This window comes from Ranitomeya variabilis, chromosome 6 (assembly GCF_051348905.1).
Source record: "Ranitomeya variabilis isolate aRanVar5 chromosome 6, aRanVar5.hap1, whole genome shotgun sequence".
NCBI classification, from domain to species: domain Eukaryota; kingdom Metazoa; phylum Chordata; class Amphibia; order Anura; family Dendrobatidae; genus Ranitomeya; species Ranitomeya variabilis.
Genome location: NC_135237.1, coordinates 7,093,537 through 7,109,605, shown reverse-complemented (window position 1 = coordinate 7,109,605; position 16,069 = coordinate 7,093,537). Strand labels below are relative to the sequence as shown.

Genomic DNA, 16,069 nt, shown 5'->3' with positions numbered 1-16,069 from the left:
AGACTGTCACTAGGGAGAGACATAGATGTGCAGCGGAGCTGTAGACAAGACTGGAGGAGGTCGTTACTACAAGATTATTTATTAAGTATCTTCATATTTTATATTTGATGCACTGAAACACAATCAAGTAATGGGAGGGTGTGAGGAAATCCAGACGCCTTGTGGATTTACCCTTGACGGTTAATGTTGCTGACGACGTCCGTTCCCCGGTTTCACACACGTATGTTCCGGCATCTTCCTTCACCAGGTTGTGGATCAGTAACTCCACCCTGCGATCTTTCATCTTCAGCTCATACTTATTGCTGGACCTCAGGAGGTTGCCATCCTTCTTCCATTGCACCGAAGCTTTCTCATTGGAGACTTCACAGGAAAGAGTCGCCGTGGATCCCTCCTCGGCCTCCGCGCTCTGCACCTCACGTTTGAAGAAAGCCTGGACAGCTGGAATATGCAATATACACAGTCAGTGGTGTCATTCAAGGAGCGGATAACATCGTGATGCTCACCACTTGCTCAAAATAATCAGCCTCATGGCTGCCTCCAAAATCAGCCCTGATAATGGTGTAACCATGAGAGTAATGGGACACGGAAAAGAGTCAGAAAGAAGAGGCAGGCGATACAAGGACACCACTGCCATGGGTCGCAGGCGGCGTGGGCCATGTATGACTAGTCACATAATGCACAATGATGAAAAACAGGAAGAACACATCGGCGACATCACATCTGCTATAAATCACTGCCACATAGGCTGACCATACACAGAAGACAATGTGGGGACAATTCAACTGTCCCCTGACCACACATGACGAGCAAGAGAAGGATCAGCAGGTTGGAGGATGCTGTGCTCATTCCATCCAGTCTGCAGGAGACAAGTCACTGAAAGATGTTTCCTCCTCAATCTGGAGGTGTACGGCAGAGTCCGGAGGGGAACAGTGGAGTCTAGGGGAGAAGAGAGCAGTCTGGAGGTGGACAGAGGTACCAGGAGGTGCACAGAAGAGTCTTACCAGGATAGAAGGGTCTGAAGGAGGACTGAAAAGGGCAGAAGAGACTTGAGGAGGGCAGAGGAGACTGGAGGAGGGCAGAGAAAACTGAAGGAGGGAAGAGGAGACAGGAAGAGGGAAGAGGAGACCGGAAGAGGGAAGAGGAGACCGGAAGAGGATAGAGGAAACTGGAAGAGGACAGGGGAGACTGGAAGAGGGAATAGGAGACTGGAGGAGTGCAGAGAAAAAAGGAGGAGTGCAGAGGAGACCGGAAGAGGGAAGAGGAGACCGGAGAAGGGCAGAGGAGGCTGGAAGAGGACCGAGGAGACTGGAAGAGGACAGAGGAGACTGGAAGAGGACAGGGGAGACTGGAAGAGGACAGAGGAGACTGGAGGAGGGCAGAGGAGACTGGAAGAGGGCAGAGGAGACTGGAAGAGGGCAGAGGAGACTGGAAGAGGGCAGAGGAGACCGGAAGAGGACAGGGGAGACTGGAAGAGGGAAGAGGAGACTGGAGGAGTGCAGAGAAAAAAGGAGGAGCGCAGTGGAAACCGGAAGAGGGAAGAGGAGACTGGGCGAGGGCAGAGGAGGCTGGAAGAGGACCGAGGAGACTGGAAGAGGACAGAGGAGACTGGAAGAGGGCAGAGGAGACCGGAAGAGGGCAGAGGAGACTGGAGGAGGGCAGAGAAAACTGAAGGAGGGAAGAGGAGACAGGAAGAGGGAAGAGGAGACCGGAAGAGGGAAGAGGAGACCGGAAGAGGATAGAGGAGACTGGAAGAGGACAGGGGAGACTGGAAGAGGGAATAGGAGACTGGAGGAGTGCAGAGAAAAAAGGACGAGTGCAGAGGAGACCGGAAGAGGGAAGAGGAGACCGGAGAAGGGCAGAGGAGGCTGGAAGAGGACCGAGGAGACTGGAAGAGGACAGAGGAGACTGGAAGAGGACAGGGGAGACTGGAAGAGGACAGAGGAGACTGGAGGAGGGCAGAGGAGACTGGAGGAGGGCAGAGGAGACTGGAAGAGGGCAGAGGAGACTGGAAGAGGGCAGAGGAGACCGGAAGAGGACAGGGGAGACTGGAAGAGGGAAGAGAAGACTGGAGGAGTGCAGAGAAAAAAGGAGGAGCGCAGTGGAAACCGGAAGAGGGAAGAGGAGACTGGGCGAGGGCAGAGGAGGCTGGAAGAGGACCGAGGAGACTGGAAGAGGACAGAGGAGACTGGAAGAGGGCAGAGGAGACCGTAAGAGGGCAGAGGAGACTGGAAGAGGACAGGGGAGACTGGAAGAGGGAAGAGGAGACTGGAGGAGTGCAGAGAAAAAAGGAGGAGCGGAGAGGAGACCGGAAGAGAGAAGAGGAGACTGGGCGAGGGCAGAGGAGGCTGGAAGAGGACCAAAGAGACTGGAAGAAGACAGAGGAGACTGGAAGAGGACAGAGGAGACCAGAAGAGGGCAGAGGAGACCGGAAGAGGGCAGAGGAGACCAGAAGAGACTGGAAGAGGATAGAGGAGACTGGAAGAGGACAGGGGAGACTGGAGGAGTGCAGAGAAAAAAGGAGGAGGGCAGAGAAGACACGAGGAGGGCAGAGGAGACACGAGGATGGCAGAGAAGACACGAGCTTGGCAGAGAAGACACGAGGATGGCAGAGAAGACACGAGGAGGGCAGAGGAGACACGAGGAGGGCAGAGGAGACACGAGGAGGGCAGAGGAGACAAAAGGAGGGCAGAGAAACAGGAGGAGGGAAGAGAAGACATGAGGAGGGCATAAGAGACATGAAGAGGGCAAAGGAGACAGAAGAAGGGAAGGAAGACGGAAGGAGGGCATAGTTGACTGGAGGAGAACAGAGGAGACCGGAGGAGGGCAGAGAAGACAAGCAGGGCAGAGGAGACTGGAGGAGAACACAGGAGTGTGGAGGAAACAGGATGAAAATTGGATGAAAAATAGAAAAGTCTACAGGAAGAGACATAAGAGTTTACAGAGTAGAGATATGACTTTTGCTCGTCACATCTGAAGTTTGCACTAGAGCAGGAGCTGATATGACATCCAATAGATAATCACACAGTGGAGCCCTAAAAGAAAAACTATTCTATACAAAAATCAAGAATGGTTAGCAACCCTTAGGTGCCATGAACACCCTAGAAAATTGTTATTCATGTATTCTACCCGCTTGTATGGTGCTATTAATTCCACGGCGCTGTACAGACATTATTGTGACATGACTATCTTGCTACCAAACAGGAACTGTAGGGACCATGAATAATTGTGTATTAATGACCTTTTGTGGAAAATCTGCATTACAAGATTTACACGTTGGGCGGTCTACAATAATCCGTCCGCGTCCCCAAATCTGAGACGAGGCACGAGTTACATTTCCTGCAGTCATACCGGTACAAGAAGCGTGTAGTGCGGAGCTCATGGCGGGCGAGACGCTGCGGATGCTGCTACATAATGGCTTGTTCACGGGGAACGGTTAGTTGGTAATTCTGGATAAGTGGTCAATCAGTTCTCAGGAATCACATTGGGTAAGAGCAGAGAATACAGCATGACGGCAGGACCGGACGGCTCCATCTTCTACATACAGTACTCCATCATTTATAAGAAATAGCAGCTGTGAAGGAAGCGTTCCTGGTATTTTAGGGGGTGTTCTTGGGGCTCAATCATCGTTAGTCAATGCTCAGATGAAGATTAATTACTAATTATGTCTTACAAATAATTCTAGTCTTTCTGCATCTCCGGACTTCAGTTTCGGAAAAACACAACCTCAGACTGTGAAGGCGAATTTCAGCTGCTGATAGCCCTATGTCATCTATCGTTAAGTTGGAAATATCTCCCGATTTCCCATAAAGGCTTTAATTTTAATGAAGAACATTCTCCATGGGTTACTTTCCGCCTTTCATGGTCTTGGCTAGTTGCGTCATGAATAGCCAGCATATTGACACTTGGAGCATCTTGTACGGACCTCCCGGCCTTTGGACCAGGCAGCCGGATCGTGGGGTATGGAGGTCTCACAGTGAAGCGTAGCACTTTCCCTAATCCATATGTCTAAATTGGTGACTGAGGGCTTTCCTAGAATAATGGGACCAGAGTTGTAGAGGGTGTGCGTCCCATTCATTAAGTTTCTCCGTGGAAGCCTTCGTAGAATTAGTCATAGTATATACTCATTTATATTTTCTAAGCAAGCAAAACCTGAACTAAATATAAGGACTTCGCTCATTCCTCATGTGACTCTGGACGTCTTCAGGATTTGGGGCACTTCCTAACGTTTTACTCAATCCAAGATATTTACTATTTCATTATTTTTGTTTTATTACCTTTCACTAAAAGTTTTACAGACGTTTTCTGGTTCCCAGCTTCAAATGTGACCATGCCAGAGTCCTTCACACCCAAGTTCTTGAGCATCAGCATGTGGTAGCCCCCTGCCAGGGCTTGTGTCTCATTCACATCATTGGTATGTAGTGGGGTTTTATCCAGGAACCATTGTACTTTCTGGTAATGAGCCGGACAGATCCTACACTGAAACATGGCCGATTCACCTTCATAAACTTCAACGTCTTCCAAGTCTTCTACTATAAGAACTTTGTGGCCTAAAATGAACACAGACAGTTGAGAAACCAAGATCCTGGAAGGTTACGTGGATGATCAGCGTTTTGTAACTACTCGGCCATTCTTCAGGTGCTCCAGGCATTTATGGTCTGCGGCAGATTGGACACAAGACTTTTTAGGGATGTCAACGTACTGACAAGAAGCCAAGCTCTGTGGAGGAAGACAAGCTAACAGAAGATTGCTAGAACAATGGGGCGACACATCCGATGCAGACATGTACTGACAAGTCAACATTTCCAGAAAACTACAAGGACGTAGACAATAAAATCTCAACTTCACAGTGCGGACTGCAATATGGAGACCTTGCCGTTATTACCTTCCCATCTCAGCAGAGAATAGGGGCCACAGATATAGGGGCCATCGGCTCAGCACATGAGCAATGATCCCAGACCTTCACATTACAGAATGATTCAGGACATTCCGGATCCTGCACCGAGTATGGCAGAGGCCTAGAGGTGCAGCATATCAAGCTCCATCACCTCAGCATTGAAACGTACAAAAAAACAACAACTGACCTGAGCTCTGGCGTCTCCTGTCTGTGAACACTGCTCAATCATTAGATATGGATTCAAGTAGTCACCACAAAGACAGAAGGCCGCTAGAACACGTGTGTGTCTGACCATGCTGCTAGATCCCCTCCATGGTCACTGTGTGGGGCTGCACGAGCATAGCAGTAACTGCTGGACATCAGCAGAGTGTGGCAGCTAAGCTCTAAGGTTGCTCAGACTAGTTGTCCCTTTCCTGCCCGCCGGTGTTTTGCAGCAGTGAGCTGGTATGTAATTAGCTCTCTGCTGGGAGCCATGGCGGCTCCTTCTAATAAACCTCAGCAATCAGTCTGATATAAGTGCCAGATATACGTTCATCTAGACCGGGTCACTCTGATTCATTGTTCTTGTGTGCAACTGTGTACATCCTTTTGTCTAGCCTCGGTTTGTTTTTTGACCACCCACTTACTTGCCTACTGATTTTGTCCCTGATTTGACCACTTGGTATAGACCCCACGTGACAACATTTCCTACAGCCAGCTTGCTCCACAAACCCAGATCCCTACACCCAGGTTAGAGGGTGAGGGCCAGGACTACCCCTGGGATCTGGTAAGTAGAGTAGCTTGCACTAAGTCTTTAGGTGGAAGCCCTATGAACAGCTGCCACATTTTCACAGAAAGTGGCATATCTGCAATGCACTGCTGTTGTGGTGCCGGCAGCGTGGTACCAGCCATGTGGTGCCGGCAGCGTGGTACCAGCCATGTGGTGCCGGCAGCGTGGTACCAGCCATGTGGTGCCGGCAGCGTGGTACCAGCCATGTGGTGCGGCAGCGTGGTACCAGCCATGTGGTGCTGGCAGCATGGTACCAGCCATGTGGTGCCGGCAGCGTGGTACCAGCCGTGTGGTGCCGGCAGCGTGATACCAGCCATGTGGTGCCGGCAGTGTGGTACCAGCCTTGAGGTGCCGTCAGCGTGGTACCAGCCGTGTGGCGGCGGCAGCGTGGTACCAGCCGTGTGGTGCCGGCAGCGTAGTACCAGCCATGAGGTGTTGGCAGCGTGATACCAGCCATGTGGTGCCGGCAGCGTAGTACCAGCCGTGTGGTGCCGGCAGTGTGGTACCAGCCTTGAGGTGCTGTCAGCGTGGTACCAGCCGTGTGGCGGCGGCAGCGTGGTACCAGCCGTGTGGTGCCGGCAGCGTGGTACCAGCCATGAGGTGCCTGCAGCGTGGTACCAGCCGCGTGGTGCCGGCAGCGTGGTACCAGCCGTGTGGTGCCGGCAGCGTGGTACCAGCCATGAGGTGCCTGCAGCGTGGCACCAGCCATGTGGTGCCGGCAGCGTGGTACCAGCCATGTGGTGCCTGCAGCGTGGTACCAGCCGTGTGGTGCCGGCAGCGTGGTACCAGCCATGAGGTGCCTGCAGCGTGGTACCAGCCATGAGGTGCCTGCAGCGTGGTACCAGCCGTGTGGCGGCGACAGCGTGGTACCAGCCGTGTGGTGCCGGCAGCGTGGTACCAGCCATGAGGTGCCTGCAGCGTGGTACCAGCCATGTGGTGCCGGCAGCGTGGTACCAGCCATGTGGTGCCGGCAGCGTGGTACCAGCCATGTGGTGCCGGCAGCGTAGTACCAGCCATGTGGTGCCGGCAGCGTGGTACTGGCAGGATTGCTCATACCTGTGACAGTTAGGGAAGCCTTGCTCTGGGCGTCTCCGATGTCACAGATGTAAGTGTCGCTGTCGCTCTTCTCCAGTTCGTTGACGGTGAGGCTCAGGACATTCCCCTTCTGGCTGATCTCATATTTTTTGGATGTCTTGAGCTCAGTGATACTTTTCCTCCACTTCACGGTCAGAGGGCTTCCCTCTGTCTCACAGGTAAAGATGGCGGCTTCCCCCTCCTCGGCTTTCACATCTGAAATGTCTTTGGTGAATCTGTTGGGTTTTTCTACAGATACAAATATGAAGGCTTCAAACTACAGGGACAAATCACTGATCTGCTGTCCAACACAGGCACAAGTCAAGAGAATATCCCCCGCCAATCACCTGCCGACACAGGACTATAATATCCCCCCCGCCAATCACCTGCCGACACCGGACTATAATATCCCCCCGCCAATCACCTGCCGACACAGGACTATAATATCCCCCGCCAATCACCTGTGTATACCGGACTATAATATCCCCCGCCAATCACCTGTGTATACCGGACTATAATATCCCCCGCCAATCACCTGCCGACACCGGACTATAATATCCCCCAGCCAATCACCTGCCGACACAGGACTATAATATCCCCCCGCCAATCACCTGTGGATACCGGACTATAATATCCCCCGCCAATCACCTGCCGACACCGGACTATAATATCCCCCCGCCAATCACCTGCCGACACAGGACTATAATATCCCCCCCGCCAATCACCTGCCGACACCGGACTATAATATCCCCCCGCCAATCACCTGCCGACACAGGACTATAATATCCCCCGCCAATCACCTGTGTATACCGGACTATAATATCCCCCGCCAATCACCTGTGTATACCGGACTATAATATCCCCCGCCAATCACCTGCCGACACCGGACTATAATATCCCCCAGCCAATCACCTGCCGACACAGGACTATAATATCCCCCCGCCAATCACCTGTGGATACCGGACTATAATATCCCCCGCCAATCACCTGCCGACACCGGACTATAATATCCCCCAGCCAATCACCTGCCGACACCGGACTATAATATCCCCCCGCCAATCACCTGCCGACACCGGACTATAATATCCCCCCGCCAATCACCTGCCGACACAGGACTATAATATCCCCCCGCCAATCACCTGCCAACACAGGACTATAATATCCCCCCGCCAATCACCTGCCGACACCGGACTATAATATCCCCCCGCCAATCACCTGCCGACACAGGACTATAATATCCCCCCGCCAATCACCTGCCGACACCGGACTATAATATCCCCCCGCCAATCACCTGCCGACATCGGACTATAATATCCCCCGCTAATTACCTGCAGATACCGGACTATAATATCCCCCCGCCAATCACCTGCCGCCCCCCGACTATAATATCCCCCCGCCAATCACCTGCCGACATCGGACTATAATATCCCCCGCTAATTACCTGCAGATACCGGACTATAATATCCCCCCACCAATCACCTGCCAACACCGGACTATAATATCCCCCCGCCAATCACCTGCCGACACAGGACTAAAATATCCCCCCGCCAATCACCTGTGGATACCGGACTATAATATCCCCCGCCAATCACCTGCCGACAGCGGACTATAATATCCCCCAGCCAATCACCTGCCGACACCGGACTATAATATCCCCCCGCCAATCACCTGCCGACACAGGACTATAATATCCCCCCGCCAATCACCTGCCGACACAGGACTATAATATCCCCCCGCCAATCACCTGCCGACACCGGACTATAATATCCCCCCGCCAATCACCTGCCGACACAGGACTATAATATCCCCCCGCCAATCACCTGTGGATACCGGACTATAATATCCCCCCGCCAATCACCTGCCGACACCGGACTATAATATCCCCCCGCCAATCACCTGCCGACACAGGACTATAATATCCCCCCGCCAATCACCTGCAGATACCGGACTATAATATCCCCCGCCAATCACCTGCAGATACCGGACTATAATATCCCCCCGCTAATCACCTGCAGATACCGGACTATAATATCCCCCGCCAATCACCTGCAGATACCGGACTATAATATCCCCCCACCAATCACCTGCAGATACCGGACTATAATATCCCCCGCCAATCACCTGCAGATACCGGACTATAATATCCCCCGCTAATCACCTGCAGATACCAGACTATAATATCCCCCCACCAATCACCTGCAGATACCGGACTATAATATCCCCCCGCCAATCACCTGCAGATACCGGACTATAATATCCCCCGCCAATCACCTGCAGATACCGGACTATAATATCCCCCCACCAATCACCTGCAGATACCGGACTATAATATCCCCCGCCAATCACCTGCAGATACCGGACTATAATATCCCCCGCTAATCACCTGCAGATACCGAACTATAATATCCCCCGCCAATCACCTGCAGATACCGGACTATAATATCCCCCGCCAATCACCTGCAGATACCGGACTATAATATCCCCCGCTAATCACCTGCAGATACCGAACTATAATATCCCCCGCCAATCACCTGCAGATACCGGACTATAATATCCCCCCGCCAATTACCTGCAGATACCGGACTATAATATCCCCCGCTAATCACCTGCAGATACCGGACTATAATATCCCCCCGCCAATCACCTGAAGACACCGGACTATAACATCCCGCCACCAATCATCTGCCGACACCGGACTATAATATCCCCCCGCCAATCACCTGCCGCCCCCCGACTATAATATCCCCCCGCCAATCACCTGCCGACACCGGACTATAATATCCCCCCGCCAATCACCTGCCGACACAGGACTATAATATCCCCCCGCCAATCACCTGCCGACACCGGACTATAATATCCCCCTGCCAATCACCTGCCGACACCGGACTATAATATCCCCCTGCCAATCACCTGCCGACACCGGACTATAATATCCCCCCGCCAATCACCTGCAGATACTGGACTATAATATCCCCCCCGCCAATCACCTGCCGACACCGGACTATAATATCCCCCCACCAATCACCTGCAGATACCAGACTATAATATCCCCCCGCCAATCACCTGCAGATACTGGACTATAATATCCCCCCGCCAATCACCTGCAGATACCGGACTATAATATCCCCCACCAATCACCTGCAGATACCGGACTATAATATCCCCCGCTAATCACCTGCAGATACCGGACTATAATATCCCCCCACCAATCACCTGAAGACACCGGACTATAATATCCCCCCGCCAATCACCTGAAGACACCGGACTATAATATCCCCTCGCCAATCACCTGAAGACACCAGACCATAATATCCCCCCACCAATCACCTGAAGACACCAGACCATAATATCCCCCCGCTAATCACCTGCAGATACCGGACTATAATATCCCCCCGCTAATCACCTGCAGATACCGGACTATAATATCCCCCGCTAATCACCTGCAGATACCAGACTATAATATCCCCCCGCTAATCACCTGCAGATACCGGACTATAATATCCCCCCGCTAATCACCTGCAGATACCAGACTATATTATCCCCCCACCAATCACCTGCAGATACCAGACTAGTTTGTATGTTCTACCATTTTTTACGTGGCTTTCCACAACCATCATTACACACCTGCAATCTGCACTGAGGCTTTGGTCTTGGAGATGGAGGTTTCACAGACATATTCTCCAGAGTCCTTGGCAGAAGTCTCATGAATTATGATCCAGGTCTCCGTTCCCTCCTGGCAGATCTCATATTTCTGGCTGTTCTTCAGCACTTTCCCGTCTTTGGACCACTTGACGTTTGTGTCTTCCTTGGAGAGTTCACATTTCAGAACAATTTCTTCTCCAGCAACGGAGGATTTATCTTCCAAGGGACGGGAAATAACGGCAGGCTTCTCTGAAATACAAAGGAAGACTGAAGGCGAGAAGATCAAGACCACTGCCCTAAACCCATCATAGACGTGTGCCTCACATCTCGTTGCCCGGCCTCATGGGGCTCCTCACCTCTGACGGTCAGTGTAGCTTTGGACGTCAGATTCCGAGCTGTGAATAGCACATCCCCGGCATCGCTGGCCTTCACCTCCTTGATGTTCAGCAGGTATTTCCGACCCTTGTTGGACACCTCAAACCTCTTATCATTCTCAATGTCCCTTCCATTCACCGTCCAGGAGCATTCGTCGATGCTCTCATGAGACAGGACGCACTCGAAGCTACAGCTCTCGCCTTCCTTGGTCTCCGTGCTTTTCAGGCGTTTAGTGATCCCGATGTTCAGTTCTGCAAGGACCAAAGTGAAGGATTAGAGGCCGAGTTCCCGTATCACATGAGAGTGTGAGGGGGAGAGGGGTAATTATAATCTACGATATGTACTAATTTATTAGTGGTGTGCCACGATTATAGATCAGACAGTGTAAGATCCCGATCGCACCATCTGCTAATCTGGTGCAGTGACACCTGTGGGACCAGATGACTGTCTAATGACTGCAGGAAAGTTATCCTTCATGTAAGTCCACGTGACGAGCCCGTACCACAGACATGGGGATGATGGGAATGTAGCGTTTACCTTGAACGCTAACTTTGGACTTGGCCACATCGGTGCCAATGTCACAGGTGTAGAGTCCGGCGTCGGCCTTGTTCAGGTGGTGGATGGTGAGGGACACACTTTTTCCTGCCTCGACCTGCTGATATTTGTCTCCATGCGGCAGGACTTGGTCGTTCTTCTTCCATACAGCGGTGACCTTCGGTTTTGAGACCTCGCACTTCAGCGTGACCGAACCTCGCTCCTCCCCCACCGCGTCATCCAGAGATTTCAAGAACACGGCAGGCTTCTCTACAAGGAAAAAAAAAATTCTAGTAGTAACCATGCTGTAGTAAAGACTCACCTTCTCAGTGGAGTCCCTATGACAATACTTTCTGCCTTTGTGCTGCCAGATTAGTGTTAGCATAGAAACATTATTCATGCAGTGCATTAATCTGGTCACGACCATCCAAAAATCCCACTGATCTGGTATCTCCTATCTCAAGTGTAAAAACCTAGATTAATGAAGGTCCTCCAAGCAGAACTTGGCATTAACCACACAAAGTGTGACCAGGACTGTGATGCAAGCCTAATAATTGGGAATACTGGCACCCTGGCAGATGCTGGAATGGAATTGTCCTGCATGTAATCCAGAAGTCCATTAACATCTTCCCCCTTCCTCCCTCTATCTACCTGACCCCCCCCCCACCCGCGAACTCAGCACCTCCCTCCCTCTTCCCGTAACTAATATCTTCCAATGCTGTCCTCCCCACCTACCTTCTAACCACCTGGCTCCAGCTTCCTGCTCCCTCCTACCGCCTCTTACCGCTTCCTTCTAACACTCCCTCACCTAACTCTCTCCACCAACATCCCATTCCGATCAACCCATCTTCCTTCCTTCCTCCACCTCCCTCCTTTCCTGAGTCCATCTCCCTCCTCCGCTTTCCTGGCTGCACCTTTCTCCAAACCTTCTTTTTCAGCCTGCCTTCCTCAAACTTCATTTCCTCACCTCCCTCAGCTTTATTCCCTATCAGGCTTTCTCCCCCTCCATCTTCCTCCGGCCACTTTTCAGCCAATTCCCCTACCGTCCTCTGTCCAACTTCTTCCCTCTGCATTACTTCCCATGGCTTCTTCCCTATGCTTTCTGCCCATGCCTTCCACTTCTCTCCTACCTCCCACACCTTCATCTTCCTTTCGCCAACTTTTTCCCTCCATCTCCTACCTTGCTCCACAAACTTCCTTTTCCGCCTGTCTCCCTCCACCTTCATTCTCTCACCTTTCTTCTTCTTCAGCCTGCCTGCCTTCAGCCATCCCCCTCTACCTTTTTCCTACCTCCCACATCTCCACTTTCCTCTTCCCACCTTTTTACCCTACACCTTCATTCCCCATACTTCCTCCTTTCTCAGCCTTCCTGCCCTCAGCCTTCCCCCTCCACTTTCTTCTCACCAGCTCCCCATGCCTTCCTCCCGACACCTGTCTCTATCCCTCCACCTTATTCTCTCCACTTCCTATCTCCCGCTGTATCCCTCCCCCATGTTTTCCTCCCATATCTCCACCTTCCTCTTCCCACCTTTTTCCCTCCACTTTCATTCCACCACCTTCCTCCGCCTTCAGCCTTCCTCCTTCCTCTTCCCACCTTTTTCCCTCCATCTTCCTCTAGTCTACCTTCATCTTCCTCTCCAGCCTCCCTTCACTTACTTCTGCCTTCTCCTACTGTCTTACTCCCTCCACCTTCCTATCTCCCTCCTCATCCCTCCTCATATTTTCTTCCCACACCTCCACCTTCCACTCCCCAACTTTTTTCCGCCGTCTTCCTATGCATCTACTGTTTCTCCATCTTCTTCTCTGGCCTTCCTTAACTCACCTCTGCCTTCCGCTCTCCACCTTCCTATCTCCCTCCTCATCCCTCCCCCTGTTTTCCTCCCACACCTCCACCTTCCTCTCCCACCTTTTTTCCTCCATCTTCCTCTACCTCCACCTTCCTCTCCAGCCTCCCTTCACCTACCACTTCCTTGTTCCATCCACCTACCTATGACTTTCAGCTCTGCGCTGAGTGTCATTTTCTGGGTCTTGAGGCTGACAGTGCCTGAGTCCTGGGCGGCCACTTGTTTCAGGGTGAGGGTGTGGCAGCCGCTGACCTTCTTGATGTCGTTGTAGTTGTTGGTGTAGAGCAGTGTGTCATTCAGGAACCATTCCACCTCCTCGTCCTCATGTGAGAGCTCACAGGAGAACACAGCGCAGCTCTCCTCCTCCACCTTCACATTGGTCAGTGGCTTAAGCACTTTCACGTCACGAGCTGCAGAGTTGTGGGAAGATAATGAAGTGACCACTGCAGAACTCCAACCGCCCCTCATCTATTACCGTACTTACCTTGAACAGTGAGTGTGGCTGATGTCTGGGCTGTCCCACCTTTACACGTGTACGTGCCGCCATCCTCAGGAGTCACCTTCACGATCCTCAGCTCTGCGGTGCCGCGCTCCTGTTTCACTCTACATCTGTCTGAGGCTTCGATTAGCTTCTTCCCCTTGAACCACTCTACAAACTTAGGAGGAGGCCGGAACCCACAGGAGAAGAGGACGGACTGACGCTCGACGACCGACTTATCCTCCAGCTTCTGAGTCACCTGCACTGCAATCTCTGGAAGAGAAAAACAAGTCAGGATCCTGGGAATAAGGTGCGAGTAAATCAGTGCCACTCAGGCAGAAGACATGGGCGCCCCTGAGACTGATAGGTGCCCCTCAGATGGAGAAAACGGGCACCCCTCAAGCAGAAGAGACAGGCACCCCCCCATATGGATAGGTGCCCTTCAGATGGAGAAGATGGGCGCCACTCAGGAAGAAGAGACGGACCCCCTCAGACAGAAGAGAAGGATGCCCTCAGACTGATAGATGCCCCACAGATGTAGAAGATGGGCGCCCCTCAGGCAGAAGAGACAGGCGCCCCTCAGAAGGATAGGCCCCTCAGAGGGAGGAGACAGGCATCCCTCAGACAGAGGAGATGGGCGCCCCTCAGATGGAGGAGACGGGCTCACCTCAGAGAGCAGAGAGAGGAGACAGGCACCCCTCAGATGGAGGAGACGGGCCCCCCTCAGAGGAATGAGACAGGCGCCCCCCCAGGTAGAGGAGATGAGTGACTCAAACTCACCTTTCACTACCAAGTTAGCTGTTGACTTGGATTTCCCAATATGAAACTGGATGGCGCCGCTCATCTCCGGGGACGTCTTCCTCAGGGTGAGCCTGTGCACTGTCCCCTCCTGTTCTATGCCGACGTCTTTTCCATCCTGCAGAACTTCACCTCCCAGGAGCCACTTTGGAGGCTTCACTGACACAATGGAAGTCACACACTCAAATGTCGCCGGCTCCGGCTCTGTCACCTCAACATCACTCAACTCACTGACGATATTGATGGATTGTTCTGTGCATCGTTAAAAGATTGACAGATATAAGAGAGCGAGGCACAGAGAGAGAGAGCGCAAGAGATACAGAGAGAAGGACACAGAGAGAGAGAGATAGAGAGGGACACAGAGGGAGAGAGGGACACAAAGAGCAAGAGATAGAGAGCGAGGCACATAGAGATAGCAAGAGATACAGAGAGAAGGACACAAAGAGAGATAGATAGAGGGACACAGAGCAAGAGAGAGCGAGGTACACAGAGAGAGATACAGAGGGACACAGAGGGAGAGAGCGAGGCACACAGAGAGATAGCAAGAGATACAGATAGAAGGACACAAAGAGAGAAATATAGAGGGACACAGAGGGAGAGAGGGACACAAAGAGCAAGAGATAGAGAGCGAGGCACACAGAGAGAGATACAGAGGGACACAGGAAGAGGGAGAGAGCGAGGCACACAGAGAGAGATACAGAGGGACACAGAGGAAGAGGGAGAGAGCGAGGCACACAGAGAGATAGCAAGAGATACAGATAGAAGGACACAGAGAGAGAGAGATAGATAGAGAGGGACACAGAGGAAGAGGGAGAGAGGGACACAAAGAGCAAGAGATAGAGAGCGAGGCACACAGAGAGAGCAAGAGATACAGAGAGAAGGACACAGAGAGAGAGAGATAGAGAGGGACACAGAGGGAGAGAGGGACACAAAGAGCAAGAGATAGAGAGCGAGGCACATAGAGATAGCAAGAGATACAGAGAGAAGGACACAAAGAGAGAGATAGAGGGACACAGAGCAAGAGAGAGCGAGGCACACAGAGAGAGATACAGAGGGACACAGAGGAAGAGGGAGAGAGCGAGGCACACAGAGAGATAGCAAGAGATACAGATAGAAGGACACAAAGAGAGAGATATAGAGGGACACAGAGGAAGAGGGAGAGAGGGACACAGAGCAAGAGATAGAGAGCGAGGCACACAGAGAGAGATACAGAGGGACACAGGAAGAGGGAGAGAGCGAGGCACACAGAGAGAGATACAGAGGGACACAGAGGAAGAGGGAGAGAGCGAGGCACACAGAGAGATAGCAAGAGATACAGATAGAAGGACACAAAGAGAGAGATAGATAGAGAGGGACACAGAGGAAGAGGGAGAGAGGGACACAAAGAGCAAGAGATAGAGAGCGAGGCACACAGAGAGAGCAAGAGATACAGAGAGAAGGACACAAAGAGATATAGATAGACGGACACAGAGGAAGAGTGAGAGAGGGACACAAAGAGCAAGAGAGAGAGCAAGGCACACAGAGAGAGATACAGAGGGACACAGAGGAAGAGGGAGAGAGCGAGGCACACAGAGAGAGCAAGAGATAGAGATAGAAGGACACAAAGAGAGAGATAGATAGAGAGGGACACAGAGGAAGAGGGAGAGAGGGACACAAAGATC

General features: G+C 52.1%; 1 protein-coding gene across 1 annotated transcript in view; it reads right to left on the bottom strand.

Moving 5' to 3' along the window:
* OBSCN (obscurin, cytoskeletal calmodulin and titin-interacting RhoGEF) overlaps positions 1-16,069 on the bottom strand; it is an 860,705-nt gene that overhangs the window by 565,548 nt on the left and 279,088 nt on the right. The window contains exons 27-35 of the mRNA XM_077269354.1: positions 14,391-14,660; positions 13,617-13,883; positions 13,276-13,542; positions 11,292-11,558; positions 10,736-11,005; positions 10,362-10,628; positions 6,720-6,986; positions 4,275-4,547; positions 172-438 (exon numbers count right to left, since the gene is read on the bottom strand). Coding sequence (XP_077125469.1) covers positions 172-438; positions 4,275-4,547; positions 6,720-6,986; positions 10,362-10,628; positions 10,736-11,005; positions 11,292-11,558; positions 13,276-13,542; positions 13,617-13,883; positions 14,391-14,660 — 2,415 coding nt within the window. The remainder of the gene's footprint in view (positions 1-171; positions 439-4,274; positions 4,548-6,719; positions 6,987-10,361; positions 10,629-10,735; positions 11,006-11,291; positions 11,559-13,275; positions 13,543-13,616; positions 13,884-14,390; positions 14,661-16,069) is intronic.